At 42.4% G+C, this 22556-nt stretch overlaps 1 protein-coding gene across 1 annotated transcript in view; it reads right to left on the bottom strand.

The window, feature by feature from the left end:
* The window catches only part of stau2 (staufen double-stranded RNA binding protein 2), a 73017-nt gene that overhangs the window by 43659 nt on the left and 6802 nt on the right, over positions 1 to 22556 (bottom strand). The window contains 5 exon segments of the mRNA XM_066670020.1: positions 622 to 759; positions 1272 to 1484; positions 7124 to 7234; positions 9209 to 9368; positions 21155 to 21290. Coding sequence (XP_066526117.1) covers positions 622 to 759; positions 1272 to 1484; positions 7124 to 7234; positions 9209 to 9368; positions 21155 to 21290 — 758 coding nt within the window.

A 22556-nucleotide genomic window follows, 5' to 3' on the forward strand; every position in this document is an offset into this window, starting at 1 on the left:
AGCACATCGAAACCGCCACTAGGTGTCAGTGTAACAGCTGATTCACTAAAGAATGGATTAAAAGGTTTAGGGGCTGTTTTCTTGAGAGTGATTAAACTTAGTCCTGGACTATATTCTCCAATAAGTGGAAAATCCCGTCACTGTGTATTTTCTTCTTCCTCTCTCCTCAAGTTCTCCATTTTCCTTCAGGTCTCCATCTCCATTTTCTCTTCTTCCATCCTCCATTTTTCCCACTCCATCTCCTCTCTCTTCCCCACTTTCTTTTTTTCACTTCTCATACTTATCTACATTTCTCTCTCATGTCACCTGACCTTTATTTTGTTCTCCTCTCCTCCTCCTCTCTCATTTTTGTCTCGCTCCATATTCTTTCTTTACATCTCGTTTTTTTTTGTTTCTGTCCCTTGTGCTCTTTTTCCCTCTCCATTTCACCTTTGAGTTCTCTTGCCCTTGTCCACCTCCCTCTATTCAATCTCTCTCTCTATTTATTTTTACCTCTCCTTTTCCTCTCTCCCTTTCCTTCCTTCATTTCCCACTCTGCCTTCTATCCCTCCCCTCCCTCTATTTTCTCTCTCTCCTTCCTTCCTTTCTAATTTCTCACTCCCACTCTGACTCTCTTCGTACCTGCATGATGAATTCCCGGCGGCGGGGCATCCCTCTCTCAGAGAGAAGCATGTATTCTGGTTCTTTCTCTTTCTTCGCCTGCTGGATTTGGGCGAGTCTGCTGATGGGGTTCATGCCCTGGCCGTACTCGGGTCCAGTCTGAAAAAGAAAAAGGAAAAGCTATAGTTTAATTGTCGATGACAGTCAGTAGACTTGTCCAGAGCATCCATCCTAAACAAAGAAAACATTTTTAAAATATATGTAAAGCATGTAAACGCCAGGAGGGGGCGCTGATGAAACCAGAGTTGCTTTTCTGTGTGCGTTATTTAAAGAGAAGAAACACTGATCCCACATTTTCACCAACAAAGTGTTGATGCTTGTTCCTATGACCCAGGAAACCTTTTAAGAACAGACTTGTGTTTCCACTGGTCTGAGAGTCTGTGGATTATGAATCCAAACGGGGCATTGCCAAATCAGGAAGCATAAGAAGTTCAGAAGATGTTCCGAATGTGTAACACGTTTCTCCTGAGGACCACACTGCAGTTCGTTTGTTTCATCTCTGAATCCCCGGCCCCCACCTTTCAGCTTCATGTCACAGGTTTGTTGTTTGGTGACCAGCGAGATCCTATGAACAGCACCAGGTTTGCAGATTATTACAAAGGGCAGTGCACCTTTAGGATGGTCTTGGGCCGTTTTTTGTAGTGGAGCTTGGGCTTCTCCACCGCGGGGATGAAGGGCAGTTTCTTCAGCTCCTGCAGAATTGTGAGAGCTGCTCGTTTTTTGGAAAGTTTCTTGCTGTTTCCTTCTCCTTCGGCAGAGAACTCTCCCACAGTGACTCGGGTCAAAAAACTCTTCATGTGTGGGGGACCACTCTCTTTCAGCACCTGGAAAACACACACACACACGGGTTATTTATACACTCCCAAGAGAAATAAAAACAGGCCACACATGTCAAAAAATGCAAATCTTGGTCTTAAAATAAATAATTCTAAAGGTATTTAACCCCAGAGTTAAACTGGTGTCCCCCTAAGAGCTGTTAATAACAGATATTTATTTTAACGTAAACAAAACATTTATTAAAACAGGGTATTTCCTCATTTTAGGGTCATTTTATACAGAAATAAAAAAATAAACCTCTTAAAATGTAATTTTTATTCCGCAATTTCTATTTATATGAAGTTTGTAATATTATTATTATTTTAACAATGTGCCATATTCTCTGCACAGGCTGCACTTCTTTTGTAATTAGAAAATCCAGGCAGTAAACAGCTATAATGTAATAAATAACTCATAACAATGTAATTAAATAATAATAATGAATGTAAATATGTGCGCAAAGCAGAACTAGTTATATTTGCTTCATGTGTCCCTGCAGTGGTGCAGGTGAAGGGGGATTAGATCTCACACACACACACACACACACAGCTGCTGAGCCGGACTCTCAGTCTGCAGTGAAAGTTATCTCCCTCCTGAGAATCCCGCTCACATCCTCTACACAAGACCCACATCACACACACACACACACACACACACACACACAGACAATTTCTTTTAATTGTTCAGCTTCAGGGAAAAGCAGAAATGTACCCACAAGCCTCAACAACTAAATATAACATTAACCCCATTCCTCAGTACCTCTCCTTTTATTCCAGCCTCCTTTCATTTTTTCGGAAATTCTCTCAGCTCCTCATACACGTCTGCCGCCACACCTTCACAGTTCAGTCTCAGAAGCTGGTTTAACACTTTCTGATTCTCAAGTTAAACACAAACACATTCAGAGATGTTGAGGTCGGGGTTCAGCGGCCTCTTCATTTCTCTGAGAAACAGCAGCAGCTTCTTCTTGTTGTGCTCTTCTTGTGTCCATTTCCTTTTCTCAGGGTAGGACAATTTCTTCTCTCAATGCAGAACAGCATACTCAATGTAAAAATGATAAACTTGTCTTCACTTTTCTAACAATGCTTCGCTAAGTGTCGGCAGTAGAAACGACTGACTGCACCTTTAAAAGGAGTAGAATTACTACCTCCGGTGTGATTTCTGCAGAACTAAATGAATGAAGGCAGCTGAGAGAAGTCATCAATCTTTAGTCTTCAGATGTTTGGACTTTTATCTGAAGACAGAGGAGAGAAAAACGCAGCCGAACATTGAGCATTCCTCACACACTTCCCAGAATGCCCACGGCCAATATTTACACAGCTTTGATGTGGAGAGGACCAGATCGTCACAGTGCGACGTTGCATAAGAATTCAGAATTTCTCTTTGCGTCCTCAGCCGCTCAACTGTTATTCCACCTCCGGTGAGAAGACACAAACATTCATCCAAAAGATCTCTAGTGTTCCTGGGGTGTTCTATAAGGTGTTTACGTATTAAACGGGTTTCAGACTTTAACCTGAAGTCCTTTTTCACAGTTTCTATGCATTTTCTGATATTGAAAAATAAGAAAATCTAACACATATAACATTTCTGACCTGAATCCCGTAAAAACTCTGAAAACCGAACCAGTGCACAGAGTGAGAAGCCCAACAGACGTCTGTGAATGACAGCAGTTCTGTCTGGAGGAATGGGCTATAACTCCAGAGCAGTGGAAGTGGGAGATGCACACGGACACCCTTCAGTCAGTAAAAATCAGACAGAGTAAATAACAGCTTTTTTGTTTACTTACAAAAAGTAATAATACTGATTAAGCCATTTTAATATTTGACATTTTTGAAGTTTCAGGTTTTAAGGTTGAAGTATGGGTTTTAATATCATTTTTAAAAGAGTATTATTTTGCATGATAATATTAATAAGTAAATACAATCTACTTTAACTCAGATGAGACCTTTCCACTTGTGTGACCTAGGTGACTAAGGAGGAGTCTTCACAGGACAGTCCTGACTCAGCCGCAGCCGTGGGTTTGGAACGCAGCTACGGTTTTGTGGGCGGATTCGTTTTGGGTCGTGTGTTCTTGGCCTCTCACTGGAAACAGTTAGCATTTTTGCGCACTCTGATTGGGTAAGAACCACCCTCTGTGTGTATGTGGGGGAGAGGGAGAGAGAACAATGTGACTGGAGTTAGAGACCAAAGTCCTTTAAGTGTGTCCACTTGTTCTGTCCATCTTGGCAATGCCTCTGTGCAGTTATTTCCAGTCTCACAAAACCAGATGCCTATATCTTCAAACGGAGAGAGACCATAATACCTGGAAACTGAAGTTCGAATTATGGTTTCAATGTTGCATTTTATATCTCTGATAAAATCAGACAAAAACTTTAGCATTTGGCTCAATAGTGCATTAAAAAAACAGATTTTTCAACATATCAGCATCTGATTGGCTATTTTTGTTAAAGGGACTTTTTCCGTAAACAGAAGCCATGTTGAGCATTATGAGAACTCTCATATTTCAACCAGTGACTGCTCTCTTCTTATAAAATCTCTGGTGAAACCTCTGAGTCTCGATGCCGTGGCTTTGGCCAACAGCAGTTAAAAAAAGAAACCACAAGCCGTTATGAAAACAGTAAAGCAAACTGTTTAGCTGAAGTTCATTGTTTATCAATGACGCAGAATAAAGTGTGGCTGCTGTTGGCTTAATTACTGACTGCTTCACTGAACAAGGACTCTCTAACCCTTTGTTTTTGTAATTATTTGTTGTGAAGACTGTAGTGTCTCTGAAATGTGCTCTGCCTTCCTGTATTCACTTTCGTCTCAAGTAATTCTCCATCTAACACACTGGGTGATGCTGACGCTAAAGTATGGACTCTGGGTCCCGTTTATTGCTTAGAGAAAAAAACAGCAGATTTGTATTTATTTGATCTACAAATAATGTTCTTCTTTTGTGTTTATTTCCTTCTCCTAAGCTAGCTACCATCTAGGAGTGAATATACACAGAAACCAGGGACTTTATGACAGTTTTCAGAGTCACATTCTCTGATAGAAAAAACACTGCTGTACAGTGACTTTAGCCTGGAGCTAGTGTCTCCATCCTGTGGAAAAGTTTTGGCGCTGGGAGTTGTAACCATGGCAACAGACGCCACAAGATCTGAGCTACGGCGATGGAGTTTCAGATCGGACCTTGATGCCGAATCTGACGGTGGCCTGTCGTCCTGTCTCGTGCTTTTAAAAATGTTTTTTAATAAAACCGTAACCCGAGTTCGACCATCGGCCTCCATCACGGCCCAAAAAAACCCTCACACACAGTGTCAGTGGCAGGATCGGAGCCTAAGAAACTCTGGGAGAAAAGGCAGGATATCAGGCCTGGAAAGGGACAAAGGAAGGCTGGCAGGGTGAAGAAAGGCTCTTTTGTGCGGCTCGTTGATGCGTCTGCCCTGGAGAAAGGTACTTATGTACGCGATGGGTGGTTCTTGGCAAAAGCTTATGCCTCATATATCTTTTACTTCTCTTATATCTCTCAGCAGTGTGTCATCCGTCCAAAACCTTAGAGCTACGCACAGATATCTTTCGTCTGACGTGATTCGAGAAGCGACTCGAGTTGTCCTCATGTCCTAGCTGCACATATACACATCTAGAGCACGCTCTGAGTATATGCAGTAGTAGTATTGTAGTAACAACATAAATATTCTACAAAATGTATAACATTCATATGATCCACAGAGTCTTTCTGGAGGAGCAGGGGAAGATAAGGTTTCTATTATTCTGTTATCATAAAAAAAGAAAGCAGAATACTTCAAATAATTTGATTAATTGAATACACATATAATATACTGAAATCTTCTGTTCAGCTCTGAAAAGCTTGCCAGTAAAGAGCATCACTCACATATTCGGGGTCTAGCGCATATTGTAGCACTTATTTTATGGTTTAAATGGTTATAAACACACACACACACACACACACACACACACACACACACAATTCCCTCTGTAAATAGGCAAAATTCCTCAAAATAACATCCATATTTTCACTGAAACAAAACCCCTGCCGACTCTGAATTGTGTTCAAGGACGTTCCTAATTAAATAAACAACAGGATCTTTTCTGGACATAGAGGGTGAGCGTGGGAGCTCAGAATGACGAGGACATTATTGTGTCAAAAAAAAGAAAGTGTGGAAAATGCAGCATCAGCCACACGCCGGCTCTGGAGAAGGGTGTGGAAAAACACTTTACATAATGAAGATGTTACAGAAACCGCAGACATCCGCTCGACTCCCTCAACAGCAGAAAACAACTCTGTCTGCTCCTGGGCTGCCTTCAAAATCTGAGTTAAAAGAGCAGTCAGTCAACTGTGCCCACAATAACAATAGCAAACAACATTTATTTATTGTTTCAACCAGTTTACCCTCCACAGAGCGGGTCCCCCACACTGGGCGGCCATGTTTAAACAGGGTTTAGTACGGAATCTCTGATCTGAATCTTCTTCATATGACGAAGACTCACTATTCTCCACTGGTTCTTCTTTACAGTGTATAATAAAACGCATTATACTGACTCCTAGTGGTCTGGATGTGTCAGAGATTCTGCCCTTAATCTTATTTTAAAACATGGCTGCCCACATGTGGAGGACCCACCCTATGGAGCATGGACTGGGTTACTCAGGAATGAAAGCACAGTTTAATTCATGATCTTGTGGGAGATATACTTTAAAGAAATAATTTTTTTTCAAGGTGGTAAAAATGACTGACTGCTCCATAAAAGTCCTCCTCTGGTCCTGACTGGCCTCCCTACTCTTCAGAGTTGTGGATGTAGAAACTATTACCAACAAAAAAGTCCTTGACATGTATCTCTGCAGCTTCATACACTGTCGTTCAATACATCATAACTGAACACTGAATATACAATTAGTCCCTGAATTTAAATTGGACAGGAGATTTATGGCAGAGCTGTGATTTTTTTTTATTAAAAACTCTCTGTAATTAAATTATGTTTAATAAAACTTCTGAAGCTTTTAAAAAAATTGAATTCTCAGTAATGGAGATGTTTACGGTAATCTCTATTGTTCTCGTCCTCACGTGGCTGAGCACAGCTTTTCATCAGCTTTCCCCTAAAGTAACAGATGTTTTTATGAACATTAATGAAGAAATGTGATTAAATAAATGAACATAACGTCAGAACGTTAAAAGCAAGCATTTCAAAAGGTGACCTTCCTTCAGGACATGATTCAAAACAGTGAGCTACCAAGGATTTACTGTAATACGTCTGAAATGAAGGGTCTTATTTACAGCAGTCACAACCTCTGCTCTTCTGGGAAGGCTACACACTCTCTACACTAGATGTTGGAACACTGCTGTCAGGATTTGATGGCACTCTGCCTCAGTCATCAGTGAGGTCAGGTGCTGATGATATGGATTAGTTCTGGATCACAAACATCACTCCAGCTCACCTCACAGGTACTGGAACTGGCTTCATCACTCCAGAGAGCTTTTACACCCCTCTAGAGGACTCTGCATCTGCTGTAGAGAGTCCCACTCTCTCAGACAATGCTTTCATGGCATATATTCCCCCCTATTTTTTATATTATTTATAGGAGCAATGGCTCAGTGATGAAGGTACAACTGATTCTCCTTCATGTGGGATCGTTCACAGAGCAGTGCTTTACCTCAAAGTTAACGGGAAGGTTCCTTTTCAGAGCGATTTCGTAAACCAGGCTGATCTCTGACTTGCTGGCGTCACTGTTTTCCTCCACTCCCTTCTTCTCTTCTGGATTGGCCTAGGGAAATATTTACACACATTTTTTATGTTAGAATTTCATTAGGACCGGCATCTTTTATTCTTCTGAGCCTTTGCTCCTCAACACAATGTTTTCCCCACAAAAAGAGCTGCTTTAAACAAGTGCTCTTCTACAAAATACATAACAAATTAAAGCAAATAATCCCTGAAGATTGTGTGGAAGGTTTTGAAATCAGCCGTTCATATTGTTGTTAGAATCCCTTAAGACCCACTAACAGGTCTGACACCTAGTGTCCTGGATGTACCAGATTATCCTGATACATGTGGGGGAACTCACGCTATTGGATCCCACCCCAGGATCCCACCCAGGACCCAGAGACCCTGCAGCAGAGAGTGCTGCCCTTAATGAATAATCAGTTTTATAAAAATATTTTCCTTTGTTTTTGGTGGCAGAAACGACTCACTGCACCATTTAATAAAAGTAAAATATAAAGAAAAATAATCGCATTGTGTAAAAATTGGATTGCGAAATAAAACCAATATAAAAAGGCTAAGTTTCTCAGCCCTGCTGCCAGGTCGGTTGCCTGAAGGCGTACAAGATATCTGTGTTCTTCAATTTGTAAAGCAATACAGGAAAGAAGCGCCTGACAAAGACTTTATTCTCTGAGACAAGACGGGACAGGAGAGATCACAGCCATCGCGGTGTAAGTGACACTGTGGATGGCTGCCATAAGGAGCAGTGTGCGATAATATTTCCGGCTGCTGAGGGAAACCAGCGCTTCCAGAGATGACCCCGGGCTGTGTGTTTTATTCACAGAAACCAAAACCACATGCATTACATTCTGAATATGTTTTTTTAAACACCACACACAACAATGTGACGCCTGCTCTGTCTCACTTTAATCCTCTGGCTTCTCAGCGCTCTATTCGGGCTGAAAATGAGCTCCTTCCAGCAGAACTGTTATCAGCAATCACCATTACTCAACACTGGGACAATTACGCCTCAGTCAGTCCACAGGGAAGTAAATAACAACGTCTATCATTCAGTATTCAGTCTTCATCTAATTCTGAGAGATACAAACCCAACTATAAACCTGGTCCAGCTTTGCACCTTTAAACTCTATTAGATAACTATTAAAAATCTATTAGGTTTGGACACTCCACTCATGTTACATTCAGCTGATTTTTATGGAGAAAATAAGGACAGAAACAACACGGCTTTTGCTTATATCCTGAGTTAAAAAATTTGGAAATAATATGAAAACACTGTATGAAATAATTAGCAATTTTCCTCCAACATGCTTTAAATATTTTACTGAACTGAGCTGAGGGTGAGTCAGAAGTCACAGGACCTTGGGTGAAGTTCCTATATTATAGGCTGTGTCTGGCACGTGGCCGCCATCTTGAAAGCTGCCATATTGGATCAAGGGCAAGTTTTTCCAATGGGAAGTTGCATGTAGCATATCAAATCATAACTTGTTTTTAAAGTTATGAACGCAGAAATATAAAACCTGTGGTTGTTTGTTATAGGGTCGTTATAGCCTTGACCAGCCCCTAAATGCACAGCGCCATCTTTAGTCAGAATGGATAGGAACACTGTTTCCTGTAGCACTGTCAGGTTGCGCTGAGCATTTAGGGTCTTGTCAAGTCTGTAACAAGTCTCTAACGGGCTTCTGACGAACAACTTAAATTTGCAACCTTTTTTTTTTTCTTTCTTTTTATGTATTACAAATTATATTGCAAATCTGATTGCAGCAAGCGATTTCTGAGACAAATCTGGTCTTCTTGATAGGCTACACGAAAACAACTTCCTGTTGGAAAAAGCCTTGATCCAATATGGCTGTTTTCAAGATGGCGGCCATGTTCCGGACATAGTCTAAAAGATAGACCCCTTACCCATTACTTCCTGAGGTATTCAGATATGTCATTTTCCCTTTCATTTCTGAAATAAGAGAGTGTGTCCTTGTGACTTTTAACTCATGCTCTGTGTGTGTGTGTATACAAGGGTATGTACCTGAGGGGGTCTTTCTGGAATGGGCTCGTTCCTCAGAGCTTGAAGAGCTTTCATGGCAGCATTGTGTCGAGCTGCTTGGCGAGTTCGACCTTCACCAATAAACTCATTGCTACCCACTGTCAGCTGCACATAAAACACCTTCGGCACTGGGTAATGATACCTACAGAGAATGAGAGAGAGCGCGACAGAGAGAGAGAGAAGACAATTATTTAAAAACACAAAGTGGACATAATAAATGTTAAAGGCAGGGGTCACTGACGCTGCTTAACAGCTGGCCCTCGAAGGAGAATCTCCAAACAACTCATATTTATCCTAAATAGAGCAGATTTATCTCTAGTTTTGCTCACCCAGGGGGGCTGTCGGGTGTGATAAAGAGGACCACCAGCTGGACCCTCATTTACTCTTATACATACTTTCCAAAGTCATACATTCTGCAGAGAAAACATCTCCCACAGAGTCCTACACCGGAGCCAAAGCAAAAGGCCGTAAAGGAAGGCATGTCCACTCTGGTCATCTGTACGTTCCACTCTGCCCATACAACACCAGGCACATAAGGAGAAAAACATACAAACTCCAAAATTAAAGCCATGTTCAAACGACCTATAATAGTTTCATAGGCTTTTTACATTACGGGAGCGGGACTTTTACAAAGTCATCCCTATTTGTTTTTCAACTAGAGTCCAATCTCCTCCTGCTTCATTAAACCCACTTCCCAAACATTACATAATGGTTTATGCCCTCACCTTAAAACCATTTCTGGTCAACTGCCCTAAACCACAGCCTACGGAGGAGACCACTGCACAGTCGGAAAAATCATGTATAAAATTATGCACATTGTCCATTGAAGAAAAGGGTAAAAGGGAGTAAAGTATGCAGAGCAACAGATGGACTACAGTATGTAACTGTAAGACTACAGAGTGAGCGGGTTGGACAGTGTGTGTAGAAACAGGGAGGTGATTTTAAAACGTTATGACTGAAACACTGAAGACTAAAAATAAAATACAGGACACTGCTTTGTTTCTTAATTCTTCTGGAGGTTTGGGTTCAGTTCTACTGTGATTTGTGATATTAGGCAGATCTGATCCTGATGGAAAACACGTGGGAAAAGTTACGCTCAGAGCCACCAAAGAAGAGAGGATTTAAAAGCGAAAATTACACGCATGCTAATGAGACGCAGAGAACAGTAAAATCAAAAATAACTCGGCGTACAGACAACACTCTGTTTAGGTGAGTCACTGAGGACTTCAGAGACTAATAAAAGAGTTGTGACACTGAAAACTCCCGCTCCGAGCCTGAGAACCGCAGAGCTTCTGCTTCCTAAAACCAAGGATGAAAGAAAGTCGAGGAATCTGGAAGCAGTGAGGAGGGAAAACAAGGCTGAACTTTAACAGAGCTGGAGCGCTGCAAATAATAAACAGACCACCCGCCTCGTAAAACATGCTGAATCCTAAAAAGCTGAAAAGACACAGAGGAACATTCAAAAATACTTTCATTTGCTGTGTACATTCTGCAAGAATGGGGAAACTGGCGCCCTCTATATGCATGCAGGAAACGTGTGTAAGAACACTGTGTAACATGGGTTGTGCTTCTTCCCATTCCACCAAGTGGATTTATCTGATAACAATGTGACCGTGTTCACACTGAAAAAGCATTCTAAAAAAGAACTGGATTAGATGATGGATATGTCTCCTGCATTTTGAAGCATAAATTATAAAATACAATTTTATATATATATATAATTTAAACGCGCATTGTGGAATCAGTAAAACAGCATAAACAAGTGGAGTGAAATGGGTGAGATACACAAAAAAGGTCAAAATATGTCATGTTGTGCTGTTGGATGCCAGAATCGAAATTATCTTATAGCAAATTATCTTATTTTTATAGAATACCAGCGATGAAGATGCCCTTTGAGACAAAACACAGGAGTTTATGGTGACAAGCTATTAAATGGACAGACGGGACTGATGAATTTTCGGCTCTGCGCTGCACATTTCATATCAGGTAATGATTTTTGCCACTGTTTATCACAAAGCAAAATCAACAATGTATCTAATAATAACAAATTAGTGAAAGAAGGCTGGCATTCTCAGCTATTTCATAATGGTAAATACCAAAGGCAGTACGTCGGTCAGTAAAACACAAAAAGTATCCATCAGATCTTGGTATTCAATATCCTTTGTAGGCATTGAGAGATTTTATGGCTTGAGTGTTTCTGCTGTATACACGCTGGGTTTCCCACAAGGTGGTTCCTTGACCCACTTGCCCGACAATGAGTATGGGTCTGGACACCTCACTCCAGTACTAAGAGTTAGCTTATTAGTGTAGGACAACCTCTCTTTAACTCGTAAGCTAATAAGCATCCGGATTAGCCATATTCCCATTTTCCTACACTTGACACCGCTATGCTCACTGTGACTTTCTGCTACCGACTAAGCTCAAAAACAAAAACAAAAAAAATGGTCTATTATAGAAAGAGTGGCCCTAACCCCCACCCTGAGTTTCAGGGAGGATTTGTTTAAAAATCCTGAACCAAATCTTCATCAATCTGTCAACAACCAATAATGGGTTTTGTCCTAATAAAAACATCCATACATTTCCCAACATTCATAAAGGAATGCCAAGCATCCAATGGGATGATTGCAAAATGTGAGGCTTGTGATTGGCTATAGGTGTAGTGCACACACACTCACGCACCTCATAGGGCTGCAGTGTAATGTGGGAAAGGAGTCACACCCACACACAACCCCCAACACACACACACACACACACACACCATCCAGACTGTCTGTTCTGCATTAAAGAGAAATCCAACCCAAAGCGGGAACACCTAAGAGAACTGGAACAGAGCCAAACCCCAACAAAACATCAGCATCATCATGAAAATATCACTTTATTGATGTGTGACTGTGCAAACACAACAGGACTGAGGGGTGGGGCTTTAGAACAGACACATCTCATAAAACGCAGACTGGGGTATTAATATTGTTATTCTGACACATTTATTCTGTAAGTGGATGGGTGCTGGGACTGTGGGAGGAAAGCAGAGTGCCTGGAGGATACCCACACAGACCCCACACTCCTCACAGAGAGTGACCGGAAGAAAGGATCCCACTGAGGATGCCAAGACGCTGCAGCATCCCCTTGCTGCCCAATGTGATCTTAGTGACCCACTACTAATCATCAGGGCGGCACGGTGGCGCAGCAGGTAGCGTTGCACAGGTTGGTACACACGTTGGTAGATGGATTGGAGACTCAAAAAGTGTCTGTAGGTGTGAGTGTGTGAGTGAATGTGTGTGTTGCCCTGTGAAAGACTGGCGCCCCCTCTAGGATGTGCTTCCCGCCTTGCGCCCAATGATTCCAGGTAGGCTCTGGACACACCGCGACCCTGAACTGCATAAGGGTTACAGATAATGAATGAGTGAACGGCATCAAATCTCTTCACAACCAACGAACCATCATCAAGTGTAAAGAGTAGGGACTGTTTTAATTCCCTTTATTTCTGAGCAAATGCTGGAAGAGCAGGTGTCCACAAACCTTTGGCCACATCCTATAAATGTTTAGCTGTGTCACTGTTCCATTAAAGACTCAGATTAAAGATCAGAGAGTCATTAAAAAGCTTCTGAAATCAGAGCTTCAGTGGAGCTGCTAAACCTGTAAAAAAAAGAGCTCCGAGAGAAATTTTATCATAAAATCCTTCATCAAAGGGTCCTGCATCAAGGGGTCACTCCTTAAAGAAGTAAAAGGACATCAGTCTGCAGCAGCTGGCTTCAGTTCTGATCATGCATTATACAAATTAATTAAAGTTCTGATTCAGTAATACCAAAATAAAACAGACAAACGACATGTTTAGGAGCTTCAACACATTCTGCAGCTCTCTGACTTCCATCTCGAACTTGTTCTAAAACACTCTGCTGCTTTTAATGTGGCCATAAAATGTCTTCTCACTAAACAGCCTAATAAACACCCAGGCAGTAATTTCGGTATCTGAGAAAACTAATTTAAAAATCCACATCAAAATTTCCACATGAATGAAATGTCTGTGACCTGCTAAACCCCACAAGCCCCACAGCAGTGTTCTCCCCCTGTGTAAACAGCCCTGTTCAGAACACCCGCTTTCAGCCCCTTTTCCTTTAAATGATATGGAGCCGCTCACTGTTCACCTCAACCCCGAGCGCACAGCAGTGAGGAGCAAGTAGCAGACACTCCGGATTTTAGCCATTTTCGCTCTGTTCTCTTTCTTCTCTGTTTTTACTCAGTGCTCTTATTTCTTCTATCTTTGCGCTCTCACATAAACGAGGGCCGAGCACTATGATTGGACAAACTCAGACTTTTAAACAGCTGAATTTTTAAATGCTTTAAGCCACACTCCAAAGACTCTCTAGAGCTTCTCTTCCATGCCTTATTCGATGGACCTTGGCCTTTGGTCTGAGAGCAGTATTTAGTTGTAAATAATAACTGCTCTCTCCTCTTTAGAGAAAACCTTTCAATCGAGGGAAGCAGCTCCTTCTAGAATATTCTAGTATTCTTCCCTAATAACATTAAAAGATTAAGCTTTGAGTGAAGACTGGTGGCTGAAGGGTTAAGTGAGTTCTCTGTCACCGAACAGTGGTCTTGTTTGAGGCTCATACAATCCAGACGTCTGTTTTAAGAGCCTCACGGCTAACGGCCTGAGCTCCTTTCAAACATTTCTGCTTTAAATGACACAGCACAGAACATCCTGCTTTCATAAGGTTTAAATAAGCTGCGCTAAATTGGAATTCCTCCGCCAGCCCAGCCTGTTTGTTATGGTTTCTGTTGCAAACAAGAGATTACGACTGACCCCTGCTTTTTAATCAGGGCACGGTTTACCGTCTTTATCCTTTTAAAATTTGACCAGTGCTTTATTGCTTACTCATAATGACACACTATGATCTGTTTCCACAACCCCACAGGACACTGAATTCTCAGGCTTCAGAAAAAGACACGTCCAGGTCTTGTGAAATACAGCTCTCTCTGGACACTGTTGAAAGTCCCAGGTTAACATGTGACCTGAGTGTAGGCTTTTTTCCAATGCGTGGTCTTTAATCTACTTTATTCAACTCGACTTGTCTTGTCTGCTTCTCCATCAGGTAAATTTGGTCTTGGTACTGGTCCTGGAACCGTGGTTCCAAGCGAGCAGAATAGGGACTAAACCTTGGCTTGTAAACCTTGCAGAGCGCTGAGAGTCGTCATTCTACACCATGCAATGCAGACGTCCAGAACTCTTCATCTGTAAAATCTCCCGCTGCAGCAGAGATCATGCTTGTTTTTATCTGACTCACGATGGCAGCTTGTAAAATTACGCCGTGGTCTTTTGAAGAGGTTCAAACACTCCTTGAATCGGTGGCCAACGACACTGCAACAAGGAAGGAACAAACTCTACTGATCTGTCTGAAGTGATGACGGAGCTGTGTTCAGCTCCAAACAACAACAACAACGTGCCAATAAACAATGAGTAACCAACTGCCGGCATTGTTGTGCTTTCCAAAGCCTGCTGTTCCCGTGAGTTAGAGACATGGGAGTGGAAAACCAACCAGGGACCAGAGACACAGTGGGATTGAAATAAAATGAGAGTATTTGGTTGTTAATAGAGAAGCAATGCATGCCCAGTGGGCGGCACGGTGGTGCAGCAGGTAATCACACAGCTCCAGGGACCTGGAGGTTGTAGGTTTGAGTCCTGCTCCGGGTGACTGTCTGTGAGGAGTGTGGTGTGTTCTCCCTGTGTCTGCGTGGGTTTCCTCCAGGTGACTGTCTGTGAGGAGTGTGGTGTGTTCTCCCTGTGTCTGCGCGTTTCCTCCGGGTGACTGTCTGTGAGGAGTGTGGTGTGTTCTCCCTGTGTCTGCGTGGGTTTCCTCCGGGTGACTGTCTGTGAGGAGTGTGGTGTGTGCTCCCTGTGTCTGCGTGTTTCCTCCGGGTGACTGTCTGTGAGGAGTGTGGTGTGTTCTCCCTGTGTCTGCGTGGGTTTCCTCCAGGTGACTGTCTGTGAGGAGTGTGGTGTGTCTGTGTGGGTTTCCTCCAGGTGACTGTCTGTGAGGAGTGTGGTGTGTTCTCCCTGTGTCTGCGTGGGTTTCCTCCGGGTGACTGTCTGTGAGGAGTGTGGTGTGTTCTCCCTGTGTCTGCGTGGGTTTCCTCCGGGTGACTGTCTGTGAGGAGTGTGGTGTGTTCTCCCTGTGTCCGTGTGGGTTTCCTCTGGGTGCTCCAGTTTCCTCCCACGTTCCAAAAACACACATTCTTAGGGGGATTGGTGACTCAAAAGTGTCCATAGGTGTGTCGGCCCGTTAAGGACTGGCGCCTCCTCCAGGGTGTGTTCCTGCCTTGCACCCAGTGATTCTGGGTAGGCTCCGGACCCACCGTGACCCTGAACTGGATAAGGGTTACAGACAATTAATGAATGAATGAATGCATGCCCAGTATAGTGAGTACAGGTGTGAATTTCTTTCCTATAGCCCCAACGATGACTGCTTTAATGTCTAAAACTACAAACCACTAAATCAAATCTACACTCCCTGCCTCAGGACAATGCAGTGATCCAGATGAACAGGCCCTTTAACATCATGAGAGTTTAGCCACTGTCCGGATTAAACAGAACAGAAACAAATCACTCTGAACAAACTCAGAGAGTAAAACACAGGGCTAAGTGTTATCGGAGTGCATTCAGAATTCCTGGGAAAGCCATTTTTCAGCCTGAAATTCCTCCCCTGAGTCTCACGGAAGATTAATTCTCCTCGCTCTCCGCGCCCTCGGCCAGGCCTTGTGCAACCCGCTCGTTTCTTTTTAATATGAGAGCGGCTCTGTGAATAAGCTGACCAAACATTTTCTTTGGAACACTTCGCTGCAGGAAAGAGATCTCTTCAAAACACGACTCAGCCCTAAAGAACCAATCAGCGGGCTCTTTCTTCACCGTATCGAAACGCCACACTCCTCCTCAGGGTTCTCCATCACCTGAACTGGATCGGTTTCACTGCCAACGTGGAGGTTTTCTAGGACATTAAGAGGACCCCCCTTTAGAAACCCTGAGGCTGAGGGGGGTTCCTCTGCCTTTCAGGATGTTTGAGATATTTAATCACAGGGAAGGTGGAAAACACTAATCCCCCTTGTTGGTGCACTTCAGCAGCGCTGCTGTGTCTGATCTACTAGTAACAGCACAACACACACAAACACACCCCCAGCACCGAGAATGAGCCACCACCCAAATCATACCTGAGCCTGAGGGTCCTGAGTGTTAAAAAACAAGGTGGAAAAGGCGGGAAGAACGTATGCAGAACAACAGGCAGACTACAATCTTTAACTGTAGAACTAGAGAGTGACGGGAGTGGAGAGTGGAGCTGAGGAAATGGACAGTGAGATGATTTTAATGTTAATGAACACTGTCTTTACTCCCTGTAGAGGAAGGGTTCCCTCATTTTCCAGATTGAAAAGCAACGACACTGGATCTGTAGTGATAATGAACAGTGGAGTGTTTTTCAAATATCACGGTGGAAATAAACAAGAGCTCCACTACAGCCTCTTCGCTGACGCAGATTTCCAGAGCAGGCACCTGTTTGCCGAGCATTATGTACTCCGGAGAGAGTTTCCAGGCCGGTATCAGAGCAGGAAATATCATTGTCCAGCAGCTCTCTGCTCTATTATTGCAGCTGAGCTGGGGCCCTGACGTAATCTCACTCTTGTATCCAAATCAGCCCTGCTCCGAGAGGTTCTCCTGGAAAAACATCAGCCAAATCCCGACTCCAATGGAATGCAGGCGTTTCCCAAAGCACCCGCAAAACTCAGCCTCCAAAAAACTGCTCCAGTAAACGCTCCTGATGACTATGAGTTAAAACATGAACAATTAACTCCAGATTTCTCCTTAAAGGCAACTTTTTGTTTAATTCTGAGGATGTTTCCTCTCCATTTACGTGCTCAGACCCGGTCTGATGTGTTTATGATGCCCCAGTGTCAGTAAAAGGGGAAAAAAATAAGCTGTCTCTGTGCAGTATGCTAGACTTTACTATCTCTCTCCGCTCGTGGCAGAGGCATCTGAAGGATTTTAGACCAAGAAGAAAAGCACAAACCAGATGAGGATGTTGCTCTATTCCTGCCCCATAGGTGGTTAATGTTGACTTATTTTCACACTTTCATATTACTTAAAGGGGCGGCACTGTGGCGCAGCAGGTAGTGTCGCAGTCACACAGCTCCAGGGATCTGGAGGTTGTGGGTTCAATTCCCGCTCCGGGTGACTGTCTGTGAGGAGTTGGTGTGTTCTCCCCGTGTCCGCGTGGGTTTCATCCGGGTGCTCCGGTTTCCTCCCACAGTCCAACAACACACATCGATAGGTGGATTGGCGACTCAAAAAGTGTCTGTAGGTGTGAGTGTGTGAATGTATGTGTGTGTCTGTGTTGCCCTGTGAAGGACTGGCGCCCCCTCCAGGGTGTATTCCCGCCTTGCGCCCAATGATTCCAGGTAGGCTCTGGACCCACGGTGACCCTGAACTGGATAAGCGCTTACAGATAATGAATGAATGAATGAATATTACTTAAAGCGGAATTTCTCCAAATTCGGGAGATGGCAAAACTGCAACGCTGGAAGTGCTACAAAACTAAACAACTCCGGATACAAATCAGCTGCTGTGGCTTCAGCCATGTACAAACAGCAATCGTTTTTCTCCTCAAACACGTCATTCCACCTTAAAAGACACGGAGGACAACTTAAACAAAGATAAACAAGAGAACAGCATCTCCCCACAGTCACACACATCCCCTTTAAATGTGAACTCTGTAGCATAATTAAATATAAGGTGCACAAATAAGCTTTTAAAACGTCTTTTTTGTGTAACGTATAATTTTACTCCAAATTCAAACATGTTCCAGCTCTTTTGTTGTTTTCTTGTAATTGGTAACAGCAGACATTTTATTCAACAGAAAATAACCTAAAAACGGTAAATTTATTTATTGGGCACTCCATTCATTATGAGCTCCATCAGGAAAAAGCGCTGCAGAAGACTGTAATGGATTTGACCTGTTCTTGGCGATAACATTGTATCCAAAAGTACGTGTGAGTTTGACTTTAGATGATTTAAAGATGGAAATGTCAGAGTTAGAGGTGGTGAATGTAGCGTATTAATACTTCATTTTATAGGTTATTTTTTGTTGAATAAAATAATAATTCCGATTTTAATACTACACAACAGTCACCATAAAATGACACAAATGCAGGAGAATGTTTGAAATTTCAATTATAATTATGCGTTACACAAAATCGCTTTATAACATATTTACACACCTCACAGTTAAGCTGTAAACAAACTCACAGATTCCAGAGTCAGGACAGCGGGGGTGAATGGAACCAGACAGCCTCCTCTAAAACATCCTCACAGAACTGACTATGAACATTATTCAAAGACAAAATAGTGTGTGAACACCACAAGTTCGAAAGGATTTAATGCCATTCGGCCACTTAAACAAGAGGAAGCTCCGGTATTTTTTAAAAATGGTGTTCGATGACTAGATCTGCGCACTGCATTTCATGCCAAAGGTTTTGGGTGGAACTCTGGGGGATTTTATACCTCTCTGGCTGACTCTGGGTACTGGGTATGGTGACCTTAGGCTCATGTGTGGCCGCTCCAGAGTGTTAGGCTTTACTTTAAAGATTATACACAATGTCAACAGCCTGAATTCACTCGTTGTAAAGGTAAGCTACAAATGTGTGAGCACAGTCTGCATGTGAATAGATATTTTATACACAGATGGACAGACAGGTGAATGAAACAGACAGATAGATATTTATAGATTCACTGCACAGTGCCATATGAATAATTTACGAGTGCAGTGTTCAGTAATAGATCACAGGATCCGTCTGTGAGCTGATGAGTTTAAAGCTCTGCTGATGTATAGAGATCATAAAGCCACTGAGGCTCGGTATAAATCAGCACTCATTTGCACTAATCAATGGCCAGCGCCATTACAGCGCTTCCATTTACACACACCTCCCCACGTTCTCCGTCTCCTTTCACTCAGACCAACGCATTATACCCTTCATAACGTCAATGCCCCGCTCCATTAAACACCAGCTGGACACCGGTGATGGAGTGGACCTTCCTTTAATCGCCCACACCTTTAACATACTGCTGTGGAAACACCATCATCTCTCTTTCTCTCCATTGTCCTCGCTCTCCAACTCCTTTTCAACCCATTTCTTTCTCTTCCCTGTTTTCCCCTCTTTGCATGAATCTTCCTCTCAATTTTCCCCTCTCTTTCCTTCTCTTTTCTATTCTCTCATGTCTCTTTTATTCTTTCTTTATCTTTATATTTCTTTACTCTTTTCAAGCCTCCTGCAGTTTCTTTACGTTTTCTCACACATTTTCTCCTCTCATCTTCCCCCTTCTTTCTTTTATTGTTTCCATTCTTATTTCTAATATTTTTTCTTCCGTTTCTCTTCTCTTTCTCCATTTGCTTCTCACCTTCCCTTTCTTTTTCCCCCTCATTCTATCATTCACTAACTTCACTCTCAGTTCTTCAAAATCAGTTTCCTTTCTCTATATCTGTGCTCTATATCTTTCCTCTCCTCACACCTCTCCCTTTCTTTCTCCTTCCTCTTATCACACCTTTTTCTCTCATTCTTTCCTTCCCCATACTCTGTCTTCTTTTAAATCATTTGCCTTGCTCCATCTTTCTTGTCTTCTGATTTTTAAATATTCTCTATCCCTCTTTCCTACACTTTGCTTACATTCTTATTTTCTTACTTTTTCTCTCCTTTCTTCCTTCTCTCTCTCTCTCTCTAGGATGATGATGTAATCCCGTAGTGGATCAGATTAGCACTGGCTCCTCTCTGTCGTTGGATTTCAAAGGCTTTATGCCAGAGTCTCGGGATTGACAGCAGAGTGGAGAAAAAAAGAAGAAGGGAAAAGAAAAACAGATCACCTCATGTTGAGTCTCTGATACTTTAAAGGAGGAGGGAATTAGTCTGAGTTTCTCACCTTTCTTTCATTTCTTTCTCACAGAATTAGGACTAACGCTTTTCTGTAAAAATATAAAGGTTATTAATGTAGAATTAAAGACAAAGCTTTTAATTAAGGAACATTAGCAAAGAATAACGTACTACTTCTTTCAGTCCTCTATCTTTATGTTTAAGGGAGAACATTGCTAGCTCAGAGGTTCCCAGCCACCATTCTCCTCCAAACGTGTTGAGCTACAAAGACACTGCATCAGCAGCTGTTAGAAGAAATGAAGTGCTTTGACAACATTGTTATAATGAAATACTACAAAAACAGCCACAAGCTGTTGGTGGTGAAACCTCAAACACTAAAGTCAACTATAATTTACTCGATCCCTCCATATCTTCCTTACTTTTTCTTCCCCATTTCCTGAAAAGGAACAGTGTGCTCCAAGATATGGACAAAGAACAAACTTTAGTCTTAAAATCTGTAATTAAAAATTGTTTTGGTCCTTTCATATAAAAAGAAAGAAGAACAACATGAACCATGAAAACAGAGGCTTTCACTTCATCCAAATCTCTCAGATCAGAGACTTCAAGTGAATATATTTAGGAGAGTTTTTTTTATTAAAAAAAATTAATAAATATAACCTTACGCAACCTTCAGTGTCTAAACATTAATGGAGCTTTACTGCCCCCTGCTGTTGAAGAACAGAACACCGATAGACTCAGAGAGCGAGAGAGAGAGAGAGAGAGAGATTGATCTTGTGTACAGAAAAGACATTAGAGCTGATAGAGAAAGCTAGATTAGGGTTTTCTAATAAACCAAAAAAGACAAGAGCAAGAGAAAGAAAGAAAGACTGACATTCAATTTATCAGCGTTCCTGTAATCAGGTCCCGACTCAGGTGGCAAGTAAATTATTGTTCAATTTTAGTGGGATTTATATCCCATCTCTTTAACAACCTCTTCCTGTTTAACTGGGTCCCTGTTAAAATGGGCTGATGTTCTGAACTCACCTCTGGTTGAACATTCCTCTGAAGTTGTAGTTCGCTCTGTAATTGGGGACGGGTTTTGGGTCCAGTGGTCTGTAAATGGCCGGCTCCCCCCTCTTCATGGCCAGGCCATTTAGCTCCACTGTTGGAGTGATGCTGCCTATAAAACACACACCTACATCAAGTCATGAAGCTACAGGATACATCCGAACATTTGTGGACACCAGCGTCCCTGGAAACGAAGGGCTTTAATCAGGAGAGCCTCTTTCCTGCGGTGAAAGGATTTACAACACCAGTCCAACTCATCCCTAAGGTTTTCAGAAAAAGAACAATGCCTCTGACAATGCCTGTGTTTCCCTCCTCATCCTTCTGTTCCAGTCAGATCTGCTGGAGTCAATACTCTAATTAAAATATTCATATACACTTTTCTATTGCACTCAACCAAACTAACGCCTTTTTACTTTTACTGTTTTCCGAGAAAACGAAGCCCACTGATGTGTTCTCCTGCAGTTCACAACAGACCAACTGCTCATCTCCATCTACTGCTGCCAGCCTCGGACCCCTCGCCATTACACAACACCATCAATTACACTGAAGTAGAAATGGGCTCAGGTTAGCAACACTCAGATTGATGCTTCCATTACTATTATTATTGTTGTTATTATTATTGCCTTAATTCCCTTTACTTACATCAATACTCTACCTACTACACTGTAGCATAATGACAGACTAAAGTGCTGATACCGTTCATTTCTATCAGTAGCTTGACCACCAGGACAGTCCCCTGTGAGACTTGGTTCCTCCCAAGGTTTCTTCCACCATCTTTGAGGGAGTTTTGCCTGCCTTTGTCACCTTCAGCGGCTCACACTGGGCTTTCTGATACCAATTCTGTAAAGCTGTGACAACATCTGCTACAAAAAAGTCCTATATAAATACATTTTGATTGATTGATTGATTGATTGTATAGGGTAAGACATCAGGGGGCAGCCGTGGTGAGAAGCGAACCTGAGGCCAGAAGGAACCTTCAATTCCCAGCACCGGCAAGAGGTTAGTGAGATGAGCTTGGGACCGGAAACTCATCCACAGCCCAAGTTGCATTCCCACATATGAACAAATCTGGGAATACCAGTCTCATCCCATATGTTTGATACTTCAGAACACGGCGTATATGTCCAGTCACAGAGCCGTTTCCCTGTTTTTATTTTAATAAAGCCAGTTTAGAAAGTGTGTCAAAGCCTGCTGTACATTTACCTGGCCACTAAGGACTAACCTCATTGCCATGGTAACGTTATATTTGCATCCATGGCATCCTCATTCTGGTTTCATAAGGCTTCTGGGCTTTGTGGTGACTTTGCCTTTATAATAATATGTTTCATTTATATAGCGCCTTTGTCATACACAAGGTCACTTTACAATTCTAAGTGTG

This window comes from Hoplias malabaricus, chromosome 1, assembly GCF_029633855.1.
Source record: "Hoplias malabaricus isolate fHopMal1 chromosome 1, fHopMal1.hap1, whole genome shotgun sequence".
Taxonomy (NCBI): Eukaryota; Metazoa; Chordata; class Actinopteri; order Characiformes; family Erythrinidae; genus Hoplias; species Hoplias malabaricus.